The sequence below is a fragment of the Ptiloglossa arizonensis genome, chromosome 8, assembly GCF_051014685.1.
Source record: "Ptiloglossa arizonensis isolate GNS036 chromosome 8, iyPtiAriz1_principal, whole genome shotgun sequence".
Classification (NCBI taxonomy): domain Eukaryota; kingdom Metazoa; phylum Arthropoda; class Insecta; order Hymenoptera; family Colletidae; genus Ptiloglossa; species Ptiloglossa arizonensis.
In genome coordinates this window covers 6,510,340-6,528,470 of record NC_135055.1, presented here as the reverse complement: position 1 = coordinate 6,528,470, position 18,131 = coordinate 6,510,340, and the positions used below count along the sequence as shown (strand labels likewise).

The following is an 18,131-nucleotide window of genomic DNA, read 5'->3' as shown; positions in this document are numbered from 1 at the left end:
CAACGAACTCGATAATTTTTTAATTAATTACACCTTAGAGTTATCGGTTAGAAGAGTACATACACTGAGATCGTTTTCGTGTCATATGTACGAATTTTCAATCGCAGTGTTACGATCTTTATTTATTTATAAAGAAAATAAAATTCAAAACTTATTGGTTTTAAGATAGATGTAGCTAAAAAATTGAAGATATTAAGCTAACCTATATCTAATGGGACACCCTGTAGAAGAACATTTCGAAACATACTCTACAAAGCACATACTGTTGAGATGACGGAGATGCTACAGAGTGTGCATTTTCAAGGACACCTTACTATAACAACAATTTACCGCAGTCAACATCGATCCATCTACTATTTTTGCCCGACTCGCGTGCAGATTATCTGAAAAAACGCTCCGTCTTGGTCATTTCGATCAGATTTCATATCAACTCTCATAAAGCTGAACTTTTTCCTGATTTTCTTCATCCATGCTGCACCCTCGACGACTAAAGTGAGCGCCAAATATTTTGATTGCTCGAGATCACTGCTCAACTGTGAATGACCCCCTCCATGTGCACGTATTTGGACTTAGAAGACTGTCACTGATCTGCAATCTTCGTTGTGTATTTACTTTCTCGCTATCATCCTTCAAATATTGCTCAAACAATAAATTGTATGCTATTGTTACAATTGCAGCAAATTATATTGACTTTGTATTCTCGAGTATGCAATAAGAAAAAAGAATGTTGTAAGAGAATCTGAACAGACTTAAAAACCCTGTGGTAAACGAACAAGAAGAAAGGTATGCGGTATCGTAACGATAGACTCACAGAATGAATCATTTGGAATGAAATAATTATACAGATCAACAGAAGTTGATATTAAATGTTTATCGTGTCCGACAAACGTCGGGTTTTATTTAGAAAATGAAGTGTAAAAGACATCACAGGGTATTTATTACGCATTAAGCTCGGAAAGTACAAAAGACTGTCAATTTTTCGCTAGAATTATGTCAACCATACAGAACATTGAATATGCACCGCAATGACCCAGATACTTGCTTTACATAAAGTGCATTCATGTGTTGAGTAGTGTCAGCCGATTGACAAAGTAAGAAGTAGGTTACACAAATCGGTATACAGCAAATATTATTTTCAGTTCATGGATCTATTTGGATCGTAGAAAATTGTTGTCATATTATATACCTGTATGAGAATCCTTAAAACTCTTAATTAAGATTGATTCAATATTGTGCTCAATTTAACTTCTCGAAAAGTTGTAAACGAACTAGACTTTCGTGTAGAACAATACACGTAATTGACGTGCTCACTACGTTAATTAGACACTGGCATCGGTGCACGTACATTCCATAATTTTATTTCAAGATATCAGCCACGTAATCTTAGCAATATTCTCACGAAACGAAATCTACAGTTTTATTCAACTCGAAAACAAAAAACTTCGTGCTTTATCCGAACATTACTTCAAGGCGAACGAACCTCTTCTCGATTCCAAAAACCTTTAAATTAAAACTACGGACTTTGTTCGAGGCACATCGTCAGACTTTTATCTTCCAAATAGTACGATGATAAACCGTTCGCAATCCTATGAAAGCAAACGAGAAACAATCACGAAACGAATCTGAATGCAGCACAACCACTTTGGTATTCCATAAAACCCGTGTCCTCGGGCGTTTTCCTTTTTTTCTGCCGCCATCCTTTTATCGATACAAACGGGAATGACCTCTGCTTTCGAGTTTCTTGCTCGAACAATACACAGAACACAAAAGTCTGGTTGCGTGTACAAGAACCGCTTGCGCTTTGTCATACGCAATCGTACAAAGGTGAATTGAGAAGGGACTAGTTGAACACGAAAGAAAGAGACATCGCACGTGACGAAGAGAAATGAAAATTATTCCGAACTTCCTTTGTACCAAAACCAGCCACGAATGAATAAAGTTCGTCAATTTGAATGACGTTTATATTAGAAAGAACGCTGGTCTACAAAGGATTAATTCACGACCTTCTGTGGCCTTGAATGATTCTTTATTGTTACTTGTTGAACTCGTCTCGACGACCACTCTGTCTCTATAAAAGGTACGAATTTACTGTACACATTACAAAATGAAGAACGAAAGTAATTTTGATAATTGCCACGGAATTCTGCATAATCTAGAAACGAACGATTTCTAACAGTGTATTTTCTTTGCTACAAAATCATTTTCATAAGAATCGCTTCCACACGTTTAAAATAACCTGTGTAGTTTTTGTGACAGTCGTTTGGGTCACTTCATTCTGGGAAATTAATGCTGGAAACGTGGTATTCGGCACAGGGAACTGAAATATGGAAATATTTTTTATTTACCCCACTCTCCTTCTTAAGGAGCTCGAGTACCTCTCCGTTCTATTGCATTCTCCCGAACATTCGCGTCAGACTTCGCAGATTTCTAGAAATTCCTACGCGATCGTTGTGATTGATCACGCGCGCACGAAATCAAAGTACACGGTCGAAACGATGCCATGAGTCGCGTGCGTCGACGACCAGAAAAATTTGCACGAATTCCAGATCGTTTACAAATGACCTTGCTTCTCCGACATCGTTCCGGACACAAATGTTGCGTGGTCATTCTCGGAAAATCCAGTCACCACACGTCGTTTCATCTAATTACGCTTAATATCGCGTTTGCATTTCGAGCGACGATCGACGTGACCGTTTTGTTTTTGTGACTGGGGTGAACCGCTACGAGATTGGATCGAAAAGTCGAATGCAACTGGTTGGAATAATGTACAAAACGTAACTCGTTCGACCGGTCAGTGCGTTTCATGAGAAAATAAAACTGGATGTAAATAGAGCTTATCACGTGACCAAAATTTCATTGGTCCGCTATGTCGACACAACGAACTAGTCAGGGATATATCGGTACACCCGAACAAACAGTGAATCGAAAATCTAAAAGACGATAAAAAATCATAATAAAATCGTTCTTTTCTAAGAATATTTTATATCATTATTTTCTATGTTTTCTCTTGTTAACATGGCGAATACAAAATTGTAAAATGCTAAATTCTATTGTATGTGTGTATATTCGAAGAATAACCTCTTGCCAATACGGCCATGTAGCAGTCACGTGGTTTTATTTGGATAATTTTACTATATCTACAGCTGAGATATGTTAAAATCGTTATCTCGACAATAATACTAACGGATTGACAAGATTCTTTCGATAAAAATTAGCCCAGATAAAATTTTTGAGTTAGAGTAAACGTACAGTCGTCTAACAAGATGACAGTTATTCTATAATATTTTGTAAAGAAGATTCCATTTTGCTTTTCCTGTGAAACGTACCATGTGCTCCTTACGAATGACCTGGCAAGTTGTAAACTCATAAATCACACGAATCTAAAACTACATGCGGGCAGCCATGTTTTGCAGCAATTGACTTTAAATGAAAATTCTAGGGACCGAGAGTAACGGTTAACTTGTTTTAAAAAATTTTGTTAGATAATTAGGGTTTACGATATTTTTATGAAAAAAAGTGTTGCCATTAGGGACGTTTCTAAAGACTGTTTCCGTAGAATAAGATATTCTAGAATTTGCATAATAAAAGTTCTATGAAAGTAATTATTTCGAAACTTTGACGTGAAAAATTTTCATAAAATAAATACAACTATCACGCTACATTTATAATCCGTATTTAAAATGTACTAAGTCAGTTTTATTTGAACTCGCCATGATGCTTCTAATTTTGAAACACCGTGTACACGTAACAACAAATATGCTCGCGTTACTAGGTTCGGTCTTCTATGTGACTAATCATCAATACGGTGGCTGTGTTCATCGAATGATTCTCTCTCAACTATTTAGCCACAGGAGCAAAATGTCCTTTTTCGCCACAGCGTTTTCTGTTATCGATAACCATCCAGCCAAGGAGCAAACTCTCTTATATTAACAAGGAAACTACATGTTACCTGTTGATTTTTCTAAAACTTCGTAAACACATTGAGAATCAAAAAATATCTGACGAGTACTTGACTGTTGGCGTAAATAGTCAAAGGAAATATTTAATAACAAAGATAATATAGTAGTAAGTATTGAACTCTGATAAATCAAATACCGTATGTTTAATTTCTCAATCAGTCCATCGGATCAAAATAAACAAACTCGATTGTAAGTTGATGGCGGAGTTTCGAATTTAAAGATGATTTAATACAAAATGTGTGATCACTGGTACAAGATGCCAAAAACAAGAGATTTCGCATCACATTTGCTAATAGTTCATGCTGAACAAACGCCTCGTTGCTTTTAAATACTTACATAACAAATTACTATTCCTGATTACTAATACTTAGTTCGAAACTAGATTAAATTTTAATTCTATACGATAGAAATGAAAAGAAACCGAGTTACCGTCCGTTTGGAAAATAATTTTTACTAATAACGAAGTTTGATATTCCAATTATTATTATTCTTGTCCACACTTATAATTATAAATGTCTTTAAATCGTGCCCATGTTTACAAAATTAATTTCGGAATAAAGATTTGGAATAAATGTATACAAATATTAACTTAAATATTTAATAGATATTACATATTTGTACTAATACTTTCTAAACAATGTCTCTAGCGTTAATTAATTTTACGGTTGTCAAATCTATGTATAATACTAAGCTTATAATTTTCTGTTAGAGTATAATTTAGTTTGTAAATCCATCAAGATTTATCTGTATGGTTTCAATGAATCAATGACCGCGACACGATTTCCATTTGTTGAATCAACTGATTCAATTGATTCTTAGAATAGAAGTCTGTCATATTCAAGTAGTTTTGAAGTATATATTTGCCTACAACAATAAACTGAGAATTGCTTGTCCAAAATAATGCGTTTCGAAAATTGAAAAACAACTTAAACATTGATAATAAAATTATCAAATAATAAGTTAACAACGCTTTACTAAATTAATAACACGAAGAAAATCTGCCCAAAGGACGAGAATAATAATGGCAAGGATGTTCAACGTTTGAAAAAAATATGCAATTATACAGTAAAATAACAATGTAAATATACAATTATTTTCTTTAAAACTAAATTACATTAATCTAATTTCCTATATATTGCGTTTCAAACACATTATGAAATATACGCAGTCATTAAATCCAAATATCTAAACTTTTTGTGCGATAAATAAATTAATATTAGCTCAAGTACCTACTAATAAACGCAAAGGCATTTTTCTGCAGGTTAGCTACTACAACTAAAAAACGAATGATTAGATCATTTATTAAAAATGTCTACATTTTATTTATAAACTTAAAACTTAAAGCCACATTAACTTTACCTTCCGCTGTTAAAATCAATAGTGATATCATATTATTTGCTACCTAAGTTATAAACAGAACTATTAAGTTTTGCTACCTAAGTTATAAACAGATTTGCTACCTAAGTTATAAACAGAATCTATTTAAAAAAATATTAGACTAACGTTTAACAATAAACATGATATTGGAATTGCGCTTAAATGCTTTCGAAATTTAAAAAATTATTTTAGTTTAGTCTAATTTTTAAGATACAACGTTTACGTTCAATCTATTTGCGCAACAAACGTGAAGAAAACCTGTTGATCGGTTACTCTAAAATTGACTGAGACTGAAGGTATAAAAATCTGGCAAACAATCACACTTGTAACAACGTACATAGATTTCGATACTAAATAAAGCAACAATATCATCATTTATCTCATAAAAACGAATGTAGGTGACCCGAAAAGCTTGGCTGTGTTTCAGAATATACACCTGCACTCGTTTACAAAAAGAGAAAATCCCGTATAGCAGTAAAATAAATATCTGATTTCATTCTGGTCAGTGTAGATGCAACGCAACATGTTTCAATGTTCTTCATGTAAACGCTTCAATCGTGTCGTGGTCCGTTAATTGCTTACTATTCAAGTACGATAGTTTCAGTCCAAGTGGGTCATAATTTTTACCGATCATAATATCACGAATAAGATTACCACATGTTATATTTTAGTGGAATAATAACTATATTAGATAAATAACCTACTAGCACTCAACATTCAAGAATTCTCTCGAAGGCGATACAGTACTGGATCATAATAGTGCACAGCATCCCACTCAAATCAAACGATAAATTATGGGAAAATTCAAATTTTTAATGATACTCACTTTCTAACAGTGTTCCGTATAATAATCCGAAAGTATACAGCACGACACATACAATAAATAAGTTAGAGAAAAAGCAGATTGACACAAAGAGTAAAAAGCGACACAACGCAACACTGTCTCAAATTCAACTGAAGTGTCCTGGAATTCCGTGCGTCCCCAAACTAGATGCGTATACCTGTTTTGTGTTTAATCGTACACAGTGCCCTCTATTAGACATCTGCAATCACTGACAAGGTATAGGGTAGACATTTCATCTTACGGGGGTTATCTCACGACTGAAGTACCGACCTCATGAAAAGTCAGTGGTTTTGAAGCGCGCTCTAGATTTACGAACAGTGACACTAAGAACTATATTCAATTCAATCATTAAAATCGGTAAAGTGAGCAAACGTAGTAAACCTGTCGTACTGTTCTCTCGACATTCTCGTTCTCTCTCCGGGTCGTCGAGTTCAATATGCCCAAAAGTAAATCAATTGCATAAGATATATTTTTGAGACAGATAACCAAGCTGGTCAATGTCATTGGACGTGCTAAATCAAAGAGCAAAAGAGAATTCACAGCATAGTTTACAAGTACTGATAAGCATTATCTAAATAAAAAATATAGTAAAAGATATTTTATATTCATTTATTTGTCTTTATTCAACAAATAAATAGATAAACGTATTTGAAGTAAATTCATTTGAGGAAAATATAAGTAATCCTAGAAATGAAAAATTATCAGCTCATGCAATTTCTTTTAGTAGAAAAGTGCAAATATCTACGAATTTTAAGTTATTAAATATAAGTTCCTTGTTAAATTTAATTATTTTGTGCTTTTAGTTAAGTTGAATTTTCAAATACAAATCCTTTTTTAACTGAAATGTTTATTCTTTGCCTCGTCTGTACAACAATATTACACGCAGCAATCGGTAAGGTAGTAGTTCCAGAAGATGTACCTACCTTTTTGTAAAATTATTTCTATATGATTAAAAATAACTAAAAAATGTATTATGAAAATATATTATGAACTATTTTGCCAAACATTTGGAATTTGATTTACTATTAGTTATAAAAAATAATTTCACAATGCACGCAAAACTATTCATTATTCTTTCGTGTATTTTCATTTACAAATTTTAATATGTTTTACATTTTGTACAGTAAATCGTAATATGAATATTTATTTTATAATAATAACTACAATTATGTACTATAATTATAAAATCATAATGTTATTTGTTCGTGTTAATATTTATTTTATATTTTATCATGTAGCACAAAATTTTGAAACACGATACATTCTAACTGCATACTAAACATAAAGCGTGTTGCGCACATACACATATGAACTTAATTTGAATTCATTGGTAGAAATTTACATATATACAATGTATGTCAAGTGTTCATATCAGTCTATTCTGAATATGCGAATTGTAGAAAGATTCTGTCGTTTATAACATCTGACATTTGCAATCAAAATACGTGGCACATTGTGATATAAGAAGTTTGTAAATGTGTTGTTTCGTATAAAATAGTGTGATCAGATTAACTCTTTCTTTCAATCGTCGACTGTACAGTTACTTTCATCTGATATTAAAACGATATAAAGATGTCTTCAAGATTCAGCGGGGTAAAATTAGGACTGCCAATAGAGGTTTTTGCTCTTCAAAAAGTCTTTACAGAAGATTCTTACGAGAAAAAAGTAAATTTGTCCGTAGGAGGTATGTATACAGATTTTCGTTTTAACATATGCATCTACAACATGACAAATAAATAAATAATTTGTATAAACTTTGCTAATCGATTCGAGAAATATATACAGATCTATAAATATGGAAAGATTAATATGTAAATAAAATTCCTCTTATACTCACCTATTTCATTCTTAAATGAATATGATCTTGAATGACCTCCATGAATATCTGATGATTATGTAATGTATCCCATGATAGATATTTATCAGTTCAGTAAAAAATAATCAGTGCTCAAATGTTGAAATATTTCTGAAATACATTTAAACAATTCTGAAATGTTTGAAGAAATTATAATTCGTCCAAAAAATTTTTTTCAGCTTATCGTACCAATGAGGGAAAACCCTGGGTGTTACCAGTTGTTAGAAAAGTAGAAAAATCGTTAGCTGTAGATGAATTGCAAAATCATGAATATCTTCCTGTTTTGGGATTAGATGCATTTACTCAAGCAGCAACAGCCATGTTGTTGGGGACAGGTTCCTCTGTTATTGCACAGGGACGTGCTTTTGGTATTCAAACATTATCTGGTACTGGAGCATTGCGTGTTGCAGCAGAATTTTTAAGTCGCATTCTACATTACGATACCTTTTATTATAGCAAACCCACTTGGGGTAAGTGTTTAAAAATATAATATAATGGCATGATCATATTCAGTGTATGATATTTAACTTACAGTATGTTTGCAGAGAACCATAAACTTGTGTTCATTAATGGAGGATTTAAAAGAGCTTGTGAATATACATATTGGAATCCAAGTACTCACAGTGTTGACATAGAAGCAATGCTTAAAGATCTTGGAGATGCTCAAGAAAATGCTGTAATTATTTTTCATGCTTGTGCACATAATCCAACTGGATGTGATCCATCCCCTAAACAATGGAGTAAAATAGCAGATTTAGTAGAAAAGAAGCGTCTATTTCCACTTTTCGATAGTGCATACCAGGTTAATAATTTGACACCTATTCAGGAATTAAAATAATTTTTAAAACAAATAGAAAAATATATTTTTTGTAGGGTTTTGCAAGCGGTGATTTAGATCAAGATGCTTATGCTGTAAGATTGTTTGCTGAGCGTGGAATAGAATTTATGTGTACACAAAGTTTTGCTAAAAATTTTGGTTTGTACAATGAACGAGTTGGAAATTTAGTAGTTGTTATGTCTGATACAAAAGCAGTAACCCAAACTAAGTCTCAATTAACCTTGATCGTTCGAGGTATGTATAGCAATCCACCTAACCATGGAGCAAGGATAGTTGCAACTGTGTTACGAAACCCAGACCTCTATAAAGAATGGTATTGTCTTTATATTACTAAAAGAAATTATTACAAGAAAAATTTCGCATTTGTTAATTGTGATATTGAAATGTTTTAGGAAACGTCATATTTGTACAATGTCTGGTAGAATAAAAGAAATGCGAACGAGTTTATATGAAAGGCTAGTTCAATTAGGAACACCAGGTTCTTGGGAACACATTATTCAACAAATAGGAATGTTTTCTTATACAGGTCTCTCTGGTAAGTATTCGGAAAAACTATTTCATTCCCTTTTTCATAAATAGTGTATTAATAAATATTATTTCAGAGAGACAAGTTGAACATTTGATAAATCACTATCATATCTACATACTACGAAGTGGTCGAATAAACATGTGTGGACTAAATGAATCTAATTTGGATTATGTAGCAAATGCGATCTATGAAACTGTTATATTATTTCCACAAAATGAGAAAAGTTGTGTATGTTAAAATGGATTCATAAGATGCGACGTAATATCGTAATAAGTATAAATTATTATTGAAGCTTCAATACTGACGGCATCGTTAAAATATGGCAATATTTTATATGCATTCAAGTTAAATTAGAACTTGAATCATACAATTAAGTAAAATTTCCTTCTTCTTTAAAAATCTTAAATTAGAACTATAGGATTTCTCTATACATGCTATTTTCATTGTGTTTATATAATTTTCTTTTAATTTACTAGAGTGATTACTAGAGCAAACATTATTTGCGAAAATTCTTTATTCCTGAAAAATTGAAAGATCAACACAAAGTTTTATGTCTTGCAGAAGTTAAATCATTTTGTTACAAATCGCCTTATCTATAAAAGTACAAAGTGTCACAAAGTATTATAAATTGCCAAATTTTAATATGTACCTTAATACAATCGCTTATTATTAAAATTATTTTAATTGAGCTTAGTACTCTATAGAAAAGTAAAGAGCATTTATTACAAAAGTTTATTTTGATACTATGTTTCTATTAAATTTTAAAATACTATAAAAATTAGATATATTAGTACTAATGTTCAATAGTATTGATAAACGCTGTTTTAAATCTATATTACTCATTGATCGATATTAACTGTATGTTTTTCTAATATTTATAACGAAGGGATAGTTACAACCCAATTGTAACTACAAATCATAGTATATTTTACTTAAGAATGCAAATGTTTTATTTAAATTTAAATTGTTCTTTCAACTGTATAGGAAGTTTCAGGTTACTATGTACATACTCACTCACTCACTCACTCTAAGTTTTTAACATGATTCAAAATGTGCTGACCATCTGTATTGTACAAAAAAAGTAGAAATATTTTTTGTACGTTCCCAGAGACATATTTTTTTGGAAATGATTTTTCTATTAACAAACATCATTTTATAAAGTATATTTAAAGTAACTTTTTTAACATTAAATTAATATGTATAATGATACAATGAAGAACTAAAGACTATTAATTTATTGTAGAGTAAATATAAAAGTGGAACTTCAATTATTTTAATAATAAGCGATTGATTTATCATTGAAAGTTTATCATTTTCACATATAAAGATTTAAATTCAGGAACTATTAAAATTTTCAAATGTTATAAGTCATTGTTATTGTTAGTTCCTGTTAAATATCATATTCTAAGTAAAAAATAAATTGTTATGCTTTTACGTGTTATATAAAAAAAAAAATAATCAGAATACATTATAAAATTATGTTTTTTCTATTTATAATGAAAAGTCAGTTTTATATGAATATATATTACAATTGAAAGAGTATTAGACAACATTTCACTACAGTTATTGAAAGGTCTAGTACATTATTCAGTAATTTAACAAAGAAAAATTATTTTAAGGAAAATATACAGTTTTGATTTAACATAAATGTTATAGACGTTTAATGTATATTAAAGAAAAATTTTCTTTATTTGCTAGATGCTTCCAGAGTAGTTTACAAATTGCATAGATGCAAAGAATATAAACTCCTCAATCAAAATTAATATGATAAACGATTTATGTATAGTAATAATGTTCTGTATATCTTCCAAGTCTTGCATGAAAAAAGTACAATCCGGTCTTTTATTTCTATTTTTCCAAATATTAGTTCGACTATACTATATATAGCGAATATTTTAAATGTTTATACATCACACTGAAGAAAAACTATATACATTTGTAACATTTACAGAATAACTATATACATACATATACATATATATACACATATTTTTAGTAAAATTGTTGTGACATTTAAGCTTAGAACACTCCTTGTTCAAAAGTCTGGACCAAATTCACAACCTTCAAATTTTTGTAAAAATTACTTACAATTTTAAACAATCTTGTATATACTGCCAAAGTTGGTAACTTGAGTAAGCAGTGACAAGGATTACTTTTCTATGTATTTATATGAAATAAATGTGGTGCAGAATACTATTTATATTTTATAAAACAATGTATAATTTTGTAAAAATAACAGCATAACAAAAAGGATATTACCCTAGTTTTAACATGCATTTACACAAGTTTTAAATTTGAAATATTGCAATAGAGATTAGGATGATGGCAATGTAACATTATTTTAAATAAATTTTATAGTAAGTATTTTTAACAGGGGATGTTTAAAAGTAGAATTATATACAGATATACTTGTATTTATATGTTACATAATTGTTATATATGTTTATTTACATATCACTAAAACATGTATAAATGAGATAGATCATATTGACAAATTATTAATTGTGAAATAAAATATAGTGTATAGATAACATTATCAACAATATATAATTGTTACTAATTTATATAAAATAATTTAAATCACTCTGACCATTTGGATGTTTTTTTTTTTGTAACAACTGTTCCATCTTCTGTTGTTGCTAAATAATACTTTTTTCTATCACGATTCAGACCCATATAAACAAAATATCCTGCACAACCAAGTATTGCTACAGTTCCAAAAATCATTACTGCTTTATTCTAGAATTTAAATTGTTCAAAATTATTATAAGAACATTATTATGAAGAAATTTGAGAATAAATAATAATAAATATTCATATTAATATTTATATTATATTTATCTTCGTACATATACTTTAAGGAATATTCTTACCTGTCTAGCATATAATTCATAATTAATTGCACGAAACAATGTTGTACTTTTGAGAGAACGTAAACCATCGCCCGGTGCTGGTTCGTGATCTTTTTTATTCATTCTAAATAAATTTATTTATTGATACACCTGTTTTAAAAAGCTTATGTCAGAATTTCTAGATCAAGTATCAATTTTTAATTTTCAATATTTTGTTTACATCATAATTTTCATACATTCAAAATCAAATTGTATTCTTTAGTAAAACTTAAATTTATTATTAATTTATAATATGTAATGTTATTATTACCCCTTATCAAATTTTACATAACCTTTTGTGACAATTAAGTCAGTAGAACCCTATAAGAATAAATATGTTAATGTTATTTATAGTTAATAAAATATTTCCTATCTACAGTATTAAAGTAATGATCTGCAACTAATCAGATTTGTTGTGGAAGACAATAGTTTTATCATTTTCACTCCAAAAGTAAACAAAATATAAACTTCAGTACTAGTAAAAACTTAACCTGTTTTGTTCTTAAAGAAAACCAAAACACATTTCTTTACGTGATATTTGAAATAAAAGTTTTTAATAAAAATGGTACGAAAGTTAAAATATCATGAACAGAAATTATTAAAAAAGGTTGATTTTATATCATGGCAAGCAGACAATAATTTACACGAAATAAAAATCTTAAAACGTTATCGAATACAAAAAAGAGAGGATTATGCAAAGTGAGTGCTAACCTTATTCAATTCAAAATTTAATAAACAGGACCATTGAAAAATGTTTAATTAAAAATTTTTAATTATTGCAGATATAATAAGTTAGCACGTGAGATTCGTGAATTGGGTAACAAAATTAAAGAAGTTGATGCAGAACATCCTTTTAGAGTAGAACAGAGTGCATCATTGTTAGAAAAATTATATATGATGGGGCTTATAGCAACAAAGTGGGACTTATCATTGACACAATCCATAACTGCGAGTTCATTCTGTAAAAGACGATTGCCAATTGTTATGGTACGAAATAAGATGAGCCAAAACATTAAAATGGCAACTCAATTGGTAGAACAAGGTCATGTTAGAGTTGGTGCAGAAGTTGTAAAAGATCCAGCATTTTTAGTAACAAGGTACATAATAAATACTTTAAAATAATATAAAGAGATCAAGAAAAAAAATTAATTGTTATTAATGTATTAATACAATTTGTATATGTTATAGAAATTTAGAAGATTTTGTTACTTGGGTAGACACATCTGCTATTAAGAAACATGTATTAGAGTATAATGATGCTGTAAGTACTTCATATAATATAATATATAATATTGTACTTACATTTCTTTTTCTTAATAGTACTGCATATTTTTTTTTGTTACAGAGGGATGACTTTGATATGGCATAAATTAAATAAATATAGTAAATAATTCCATTTTTGAATGTTATGTATTGATACCCTTTTAACAAAATTAAAATTACTTTTTATTTAAAACAACTTCAATTACAATCATAAAACACTTTTGAATCATTAGACAAATAATATTTTATTATTTCTTATTAATACATAATGAATTATAACTATATGTAGGAAGGTTTTGATGTGTTGAAGAATCAACATCATTTTTACTGTCTGAGAGAAATTTGTTAACACGTGTTTGACATTTCTGAAATGTTTGTTTTGTACGAATTCCTTGAAGAATCATTTCACGCATATCATCAATACAATTGCTAAGAAAAAACACATTTAAATAAAATTTAGTCATAGGATTTGTGTGTTCTTGAATACTTACCTGAGATGTAATATTGATTGAGCAATTTTGAGTATGTTTTTACGGCGGTTCAAAATGTTTTGTGCAATGTTCTAAAATTTGATTGCAGACATTAAATTTGATACAAAAAACCTGTTATTAATAAATTTAATATTTTCATTGACATTTTGTAATAAAGATTTTATTTTTAATGTTTTATAATTTACCTTTTGCTCTGTGTTCTGATCATGCGTTATTTTTGAAGAATTTATATGTATAATTTCATGAGAGATACTCTTATATTTATGAGGTTGATATGCGTCTTTTTTATTTAATAATTCAATATATTTTACTTTTTTATTTACTCGAGAATCTGATTGATTATTATTCCTTTCATTTATTTTTTGTGTTTCATATGAAAATGGTTTTATTAGCGAATTATTTGTAGCATAATTGATAATGCTTTTTGAAAAATTCTTTCTTTTAATGAAATTATTCGATGTATGTTCATTTGTTTTCTTATTTATTAAATTGTTAACTTCAACAATATTTCTATATTTTTCAATAGGCCATTTTACTTCTTTTTCTTCAGTTGATTTGTAAATTACTTTGTCTAAAGAAAATGGTTCTTCGACGCTGCAACGGGATCGCAAAACAGATTGACAAGATGAACAAAAGCTTAACCATTCTTTGTTGATATTTTCATCTGCCATAATGTTAATAGAATACTGTACTTTGAATTACTAAACACAAATTGTAAATACTGACCATGCTTACCATCTGTTACTTTTTAATCAAAAATATTTTCAAACCTGTTTATGAACAGAAATTTATTATAACATAAATTAAGTAATTTAATAGAAATTATAGTAAAATTAAGTAATTTAATAAAAGTATTGTACTTATTATCAGTAAACAAAATTAAATTAAAACAATTGTTGGTATGTTATAATCGAATTATATTTTTGCGAAAATATAAAAGAAAAATAATTTTGTATAGGAAAATATTTGTTTTGTACAGTGAAATTGAATTTATTAAAAATCATATTTTCATTTTTTGTTCATGATGTACAAATTATAAATTTTCAAGTTTTAAATGTATTTGGTTATTAATACATTTACATTTCATTGAAATAATATAATTTAAGGTTGGTAATATTTTGTGTATCATAAAAAACTTAATTTCGCTTTAACACGAATAACATGCGGCGTGTTTCGTTAGACAAAATTTATGGAAATAATCGTTTGTTGTTGGGTTTAACATATTATTCTCAAAAATATCTCTGATATGGTTACTTCATACACATATATTACCTGTTCTGTTTTGAAAAATATCAATGTTAAATTGTATAACTTTATGATTAAATGATAAAATTTTTGTTTAGAAATTGATAAAAGCAACGTAAAGCAGTTTATAACATTTACATTTTGTGATTTACATTATTGTCTAAAATATTATTCAATCTTTGATCACGTGTTTATGGAAAGCCATTCATTCATATACCTACAATGAATAATTAGTATTCAATATGATACAAATGTTACATATTAATAGTTTTATATTAAAATCGGCAGTCATTGCTGGTCTCTATGACACTACTACCACATTACAACATTCATGTTACATCACAAAGAGAACAAAGTTATTCTTACTCTAAAAATAACCCACTTATACTATATGTTCAGTCATAAATACATACAACACTTGGTGAGTTAATTGCCTGACATAATTATTATTAATTACATTTGAATTCCTCTTGATATAGTCTTCTACAAATAAGATGGCTAATATGTATGTTCTTCAATTGTAAAAAAAATTTTGAACATATGTGAGTTGTTTTCTATAACATATCTATCTGTGGTGTAACTGAGAAATTGAATGGGAGTTGTGTCGGCTCAGGTCCCCAAGTATCCTCCTTTCTTTCAACTATTTACAAAATTTTCCCTTGAATTCTTTCAAAAATACTATAGATACAGTATGTTAAAAATATACTGTTACAGTTTTTACCGATATATATATCAATTAATACAGTTTTATAATTTTGTTTCACAAAAATACATTGCATTTTCTCAAACACCTATTGCTGCATACTGCCATCATTTTATGTGAAAATGAAATATATGTAACTAAAATGAATAATGTGCTTTTAGATAAAATTTGATACCTTCATAAAGAGAGAATTACATAATGTAAATTGTTTTTTATGAATTAGAATTTCTTTGAAAACGTTTCTTTTGATACTCATTAAAAGATGTTTTAAATTCTTTTGTGATCATTTTTTCATCAATTATATCGATTATAAATTTTATTATACACAGATAACACCAATTAATTTTTTAGTTGATTTTATCAACGTTATACTTTCACGATCTTACTATTGTCTTTTAATATAAATTTTTAAATGTATTCTATTCTATCAATTAATTTTAACAAGATATTCAGCACATTTGGTAACATTATAGAGTGAGCCAAGTTGAATTAAAAGGTATTATATATGAAAATTAAATTTGTACTATTAGAAATGATACATTTTGATATATTTATATTTTGTGCTATTAACATATCATTATTCAAATGATATACAAGACTGTCTAATATACATACATATACAATGTGCCAAATATCCCATTAATGAAAATTCTCAATCTATATTAATATACTCCTGATCTCAAACTTCTTTAAATTATAATTCCAAAAAATATCTTCCATGATTTTAAGGAGTAAAACATCACTTTCTACATGCACTTTTGCTGTTTTAAGTTTATCAATTCATTTCTCAATTTTACGATTAAACGATAGAACAGAAAATATATAGTTATTTTGTTTATACTAAATAGATAATTAGAGAATAAAATTAAGCAGTAAGATTACACAATATTCGAAATAATTATCAATATGAAAAATGGCTAGTAATAACAAAAATCTATTAACATTTTCCAGATGAACAAGATTACTATCTACATAAACAAATATAATAATTAAAGTATATTTGCATTGATATTTGGAAAAAATTATCTTTTCAGATTCAATGTTCATCTACATGTGTATTTACTGATGCTTAGTTTTTTTTATACTAAAAAGAAAAAATATATCTAGATTCTCTTTCATAATTTATATTAAAAGCAAACAGTTGTATATGTTTCTGAACATGGTCTGTTTAAAATAGATTTTTCTCGTTTTGGTTATAAAAATAACTATAAATATTGTACAATTATTTACAACAGTTATGAAAAACTTATATTGGATACGATTGTGTTTAAAAAAAAAAGTATTTTAGATCGTGTTTTTTAAATTTTATACTTGCATTTACATATATCTGACCAAATTAATATAAAAAATGTTGCAATTTGTAATAAATGCAATTTTAAATAATGTCATCAAATTTGTAGTGAACTTTAAAGTTACAACATAATTGAAGATCAATCACTATAATATGGCATACTACTTTCAATTACAATTGAAATTTACGCTTTTTCGTTAACCCTCCGATGTTAATATCGCAATGTGTTATATATACATAGGTTTGTTTCGTTTACGTATAAGAAAAATGTGACTACACAGAACATCCACAAAATATATTTGTATATGCACAATATTTATATTGTAAATTATCTTTTTTAAACATATAAACATTGTGAAACGTCTTTTTAATTCTACATAAAATCATGTTAATTGTATACCTTTATCTTTTTTTTCATTAATTTTGTGACATATATAATTTAAAAATCAAAATTTCTTAAAAAGATATAACAAAGGTATAATTGGATTTTTCACAGATTTGTACAACATTATATAAGCACCGAAGGGTTAAACTGTTTCCATCTTTCTGCATGCTTGAACACCTTTTTGCAAACAATGCTTTCACATATAGACACGTGATCTTAGAATGACTAATTATTAAATTTATATGATTGAATTCTGACTGCAACAACCATATCAGAGTTAAGATTTTTACAATAAAACATGGAAGTTTTTATTTTTGTAGAAAAGTATGAAACAAACTGTTGCTAGTGTTTAAAATATTAAATGGTTTATGTTCAATAACTTGACATTTAATAATTATGTATTATTATGAATTACTTTATGCTGCTATAAAATTCGTCGTGAATTCTTTGCTTTCAGACC

The 18,131-nt window shown here is 28.4% G+C and overlaps 5 protein-coding genes across 12 annotated transcripts in view; 2 read left to right on the top strand and 3 right to left on the bottom strand.

The window, feature by feature from the left end:
• The window catches only part of Drpr (multiple EGF like domains draper), a 31,951-nt gene extending 25,572 nt beyond the window's left edge, over positions 1-6,379 (bottom strand). The window contains exon 1 of one of the 2 annotated variants that reach the window (XM_076317737.1): positions 6,163-6,379. The gene's annotated coding sequence lies outside the window, so the exon portion shown is untranslated. The remainder of the gene's footprint in view (positions 1-6,162) is intronic. The other variant, XM_076317736.1, reaches the window with a different exon arrangement.
• A 1,157-nt stretch (positions 6,380-7,536) lies between these two features.
• Got1 (Glutamate oxaloacetate transaminase 1) lies at positions 7,537-11,991 on the top strand. The gene is made up of 6 exons (XM_076317891.1): positions 7,537-7,864; positions 8,215-8,505; positions 8,581-8,837; positions 8,909-9,186; positions 9,266-9,408; positions 9,476-11,991. The coding sequence occupies exons 1-6, from the start codon at positions 7,753-7,755 to the stop codon at positions 9,637-9,639; spliced, it is 1,245 nt and encodes a 414-aa protein (XP_076174006.1). The 5' UTR covers positions 7,537-7,752; the 3' UTR covers positions 9,640-11,991.
• LOC143149976 (small integral membrane protein 8) lies at positions 11,782-13,290 on the bottom strand. 7 transcript variants are annotated; one of them, XM_076317901.1, is made up of 4 exons: positions 13,005-13,290; positions 12,587-12,614; positions 12,276-12,404; positions 11,782-12,141 (listed from the first exon to the last, which is right to left on the bottom strand). In XM_076317901.1, the coding sequence occupies exons 3-4, from the start codon at positions 12,375-12,377 to the stop codon at positions 11,983-11,985; spliced, it is 261 nt and encodes an 86-aa protein (XP_076174016.1). In that variant the 5' UTR covers positions 12,378-12,404; positions 12,587-12,614; positions 13,005-13,290; the 3' UTR covers positions 11,782-11,982. The 7 variants fall into 7 exon arrangements, with proteins under 7 accessions (XP_076174016.1, XP_076174011.1, XP_076174015.1 ...); XM_076317896.1 differs by having other exon boundaries at positions 12,565-12,614; positions 13,005-13,287; XM_076317900.1 differs by lacking the exon at positions 13,005-13,290 and adding an exon at positions 12,785-12,965.
• On the top strand, positions 12,712-14,321 carry LOC143149975 (U3 small nucleolar ribonucleoprotein IMP3). Its single transcript, XM_076317893.1, has 4 exons — positions 12,712-12,992; positions 13,076-13,390; positions 13,482-13,554; positions 13,639-14,321. The coding sequence occupies exons 1-4, from the start codon at positions 12,856-12,858 to the stop codon at positions 13,660-13,662; spliced, it is 549 nt and encodes a 182-aa protein (XP_076174008.1). The 5' UTR covers positions 12,712-12,855; the 3' UTR covers positions 13,663-14,321.
• LOC143149973 (uncharacterized) lies at positions 13,691-16,331 on the bottom strand. The gene is made up of 3 exons (XM_076317892.1): positions 14,233-16,331; positions 14,048-14,118; positions 13,691-13,985 (listed from the first exon to the last, which is right to left on the bottom strand). Exons 1-3 carry the CDS (start codon positions 14,716-14,718, stop codon positions 13,805-13,807), a joined length of 738 nt encoding a protein of 245 aa, XP_076174007.1. The 5' UTR covers positions 14,719-16,331; the 3' UTR covers positions 13,691-13,804.
• Between the last annotated feature and the right edge of the window lie 1,800 nt (positions 16,332-18,131).

What these genes read in the sequence shown, in the direction of transcription:
- Got1 (XM_076317891.1), top strand. Translation starts at nt 7,753, where the DNA reads ATGTCTTCAAGATTCAGCGGGGTAAAATTAGGACTGCCAATAGAGGTT. An exon ending in TTATAGCAAACCCACTTGGG is followed by an intron (nt 8,506 to 8,580) that starts GTAAGTGTTTAA and finishes GTATGTTTGCAG; the next exon opens with AGAACCATAAACTTGTGTTC. An exon ending in CCAGACCTCTATAAAGAATG is followed by an intron (nt 9,187 to 9,265) that starts GTATTGTCTTTA and finishes GAAATGTTTTAG; the next exon opens with GAAACGTCATATTTGTACAA.
- LOC143149973 (XM_076317892.1), bottom strand. Translation starts at nt 14,718, where the DNA reads ATGGCAGATGAAAATATCAACAAAGAATGGTTAAGCTTTTGTTCATCT. An exon ending in ATCAGAACACAGAGCAAAAG is followed by an intron (nt 14,119 to 14,232) that starts GTAAATTATAAA and finishes ATCAAATTTTAG; the next exon opens with AACATTGCACAAAACATTTT. An exon ending in CAATCAATATTACATCTCAG is followed by an intron (nt 13,986 to 14,047) that starts GTAAGTATTCAA and finishes GTTTTTTCTTAG; the next exon opens with CAATTGTATTGATGATATGC.
- LOC143149976 (XM_076317901.1), bottom strand. Translation starts at nt 12,377, where the DNA reads ATGAATAAAAAAGATCACGAACCAGCACCGGGCGATGGTTTACGTTCT. An exon ending in ATGAATTATATGCTAGACAG is followed by an intron (nt 12,142 to 12,275) that starts GTAAGAATATTC and finishes TTTAAATTCTAG; the next exon opens with AATAAAGCAGTAATGATTTT.
- LOC143149975 (XM_076317893.1), top strand. Translation starts at nt 12,856, where the DNA reads ATGGTACGAAAGTTAAAATATCATGAACAGAAATTATTAAAAAAGGTT. An exon ending in AAAAGAGAGGATTATGCAAA is followed by an intron (nt 12,993 to 13,075) that starts GTGAGTGCTAAC and finishes TAATTATTGCAG; the next exon opens with ATATAATAAGTTAGCACGTG. An exon ending in CCAGCATTTTTAGTAACAAG is followed by an intron (nt 13,391 to 13,481) that starts GTACATAATAAA and finishes TATATGTTATAG; the next exon opens with AAATTTAGAAGATTTTGTTA.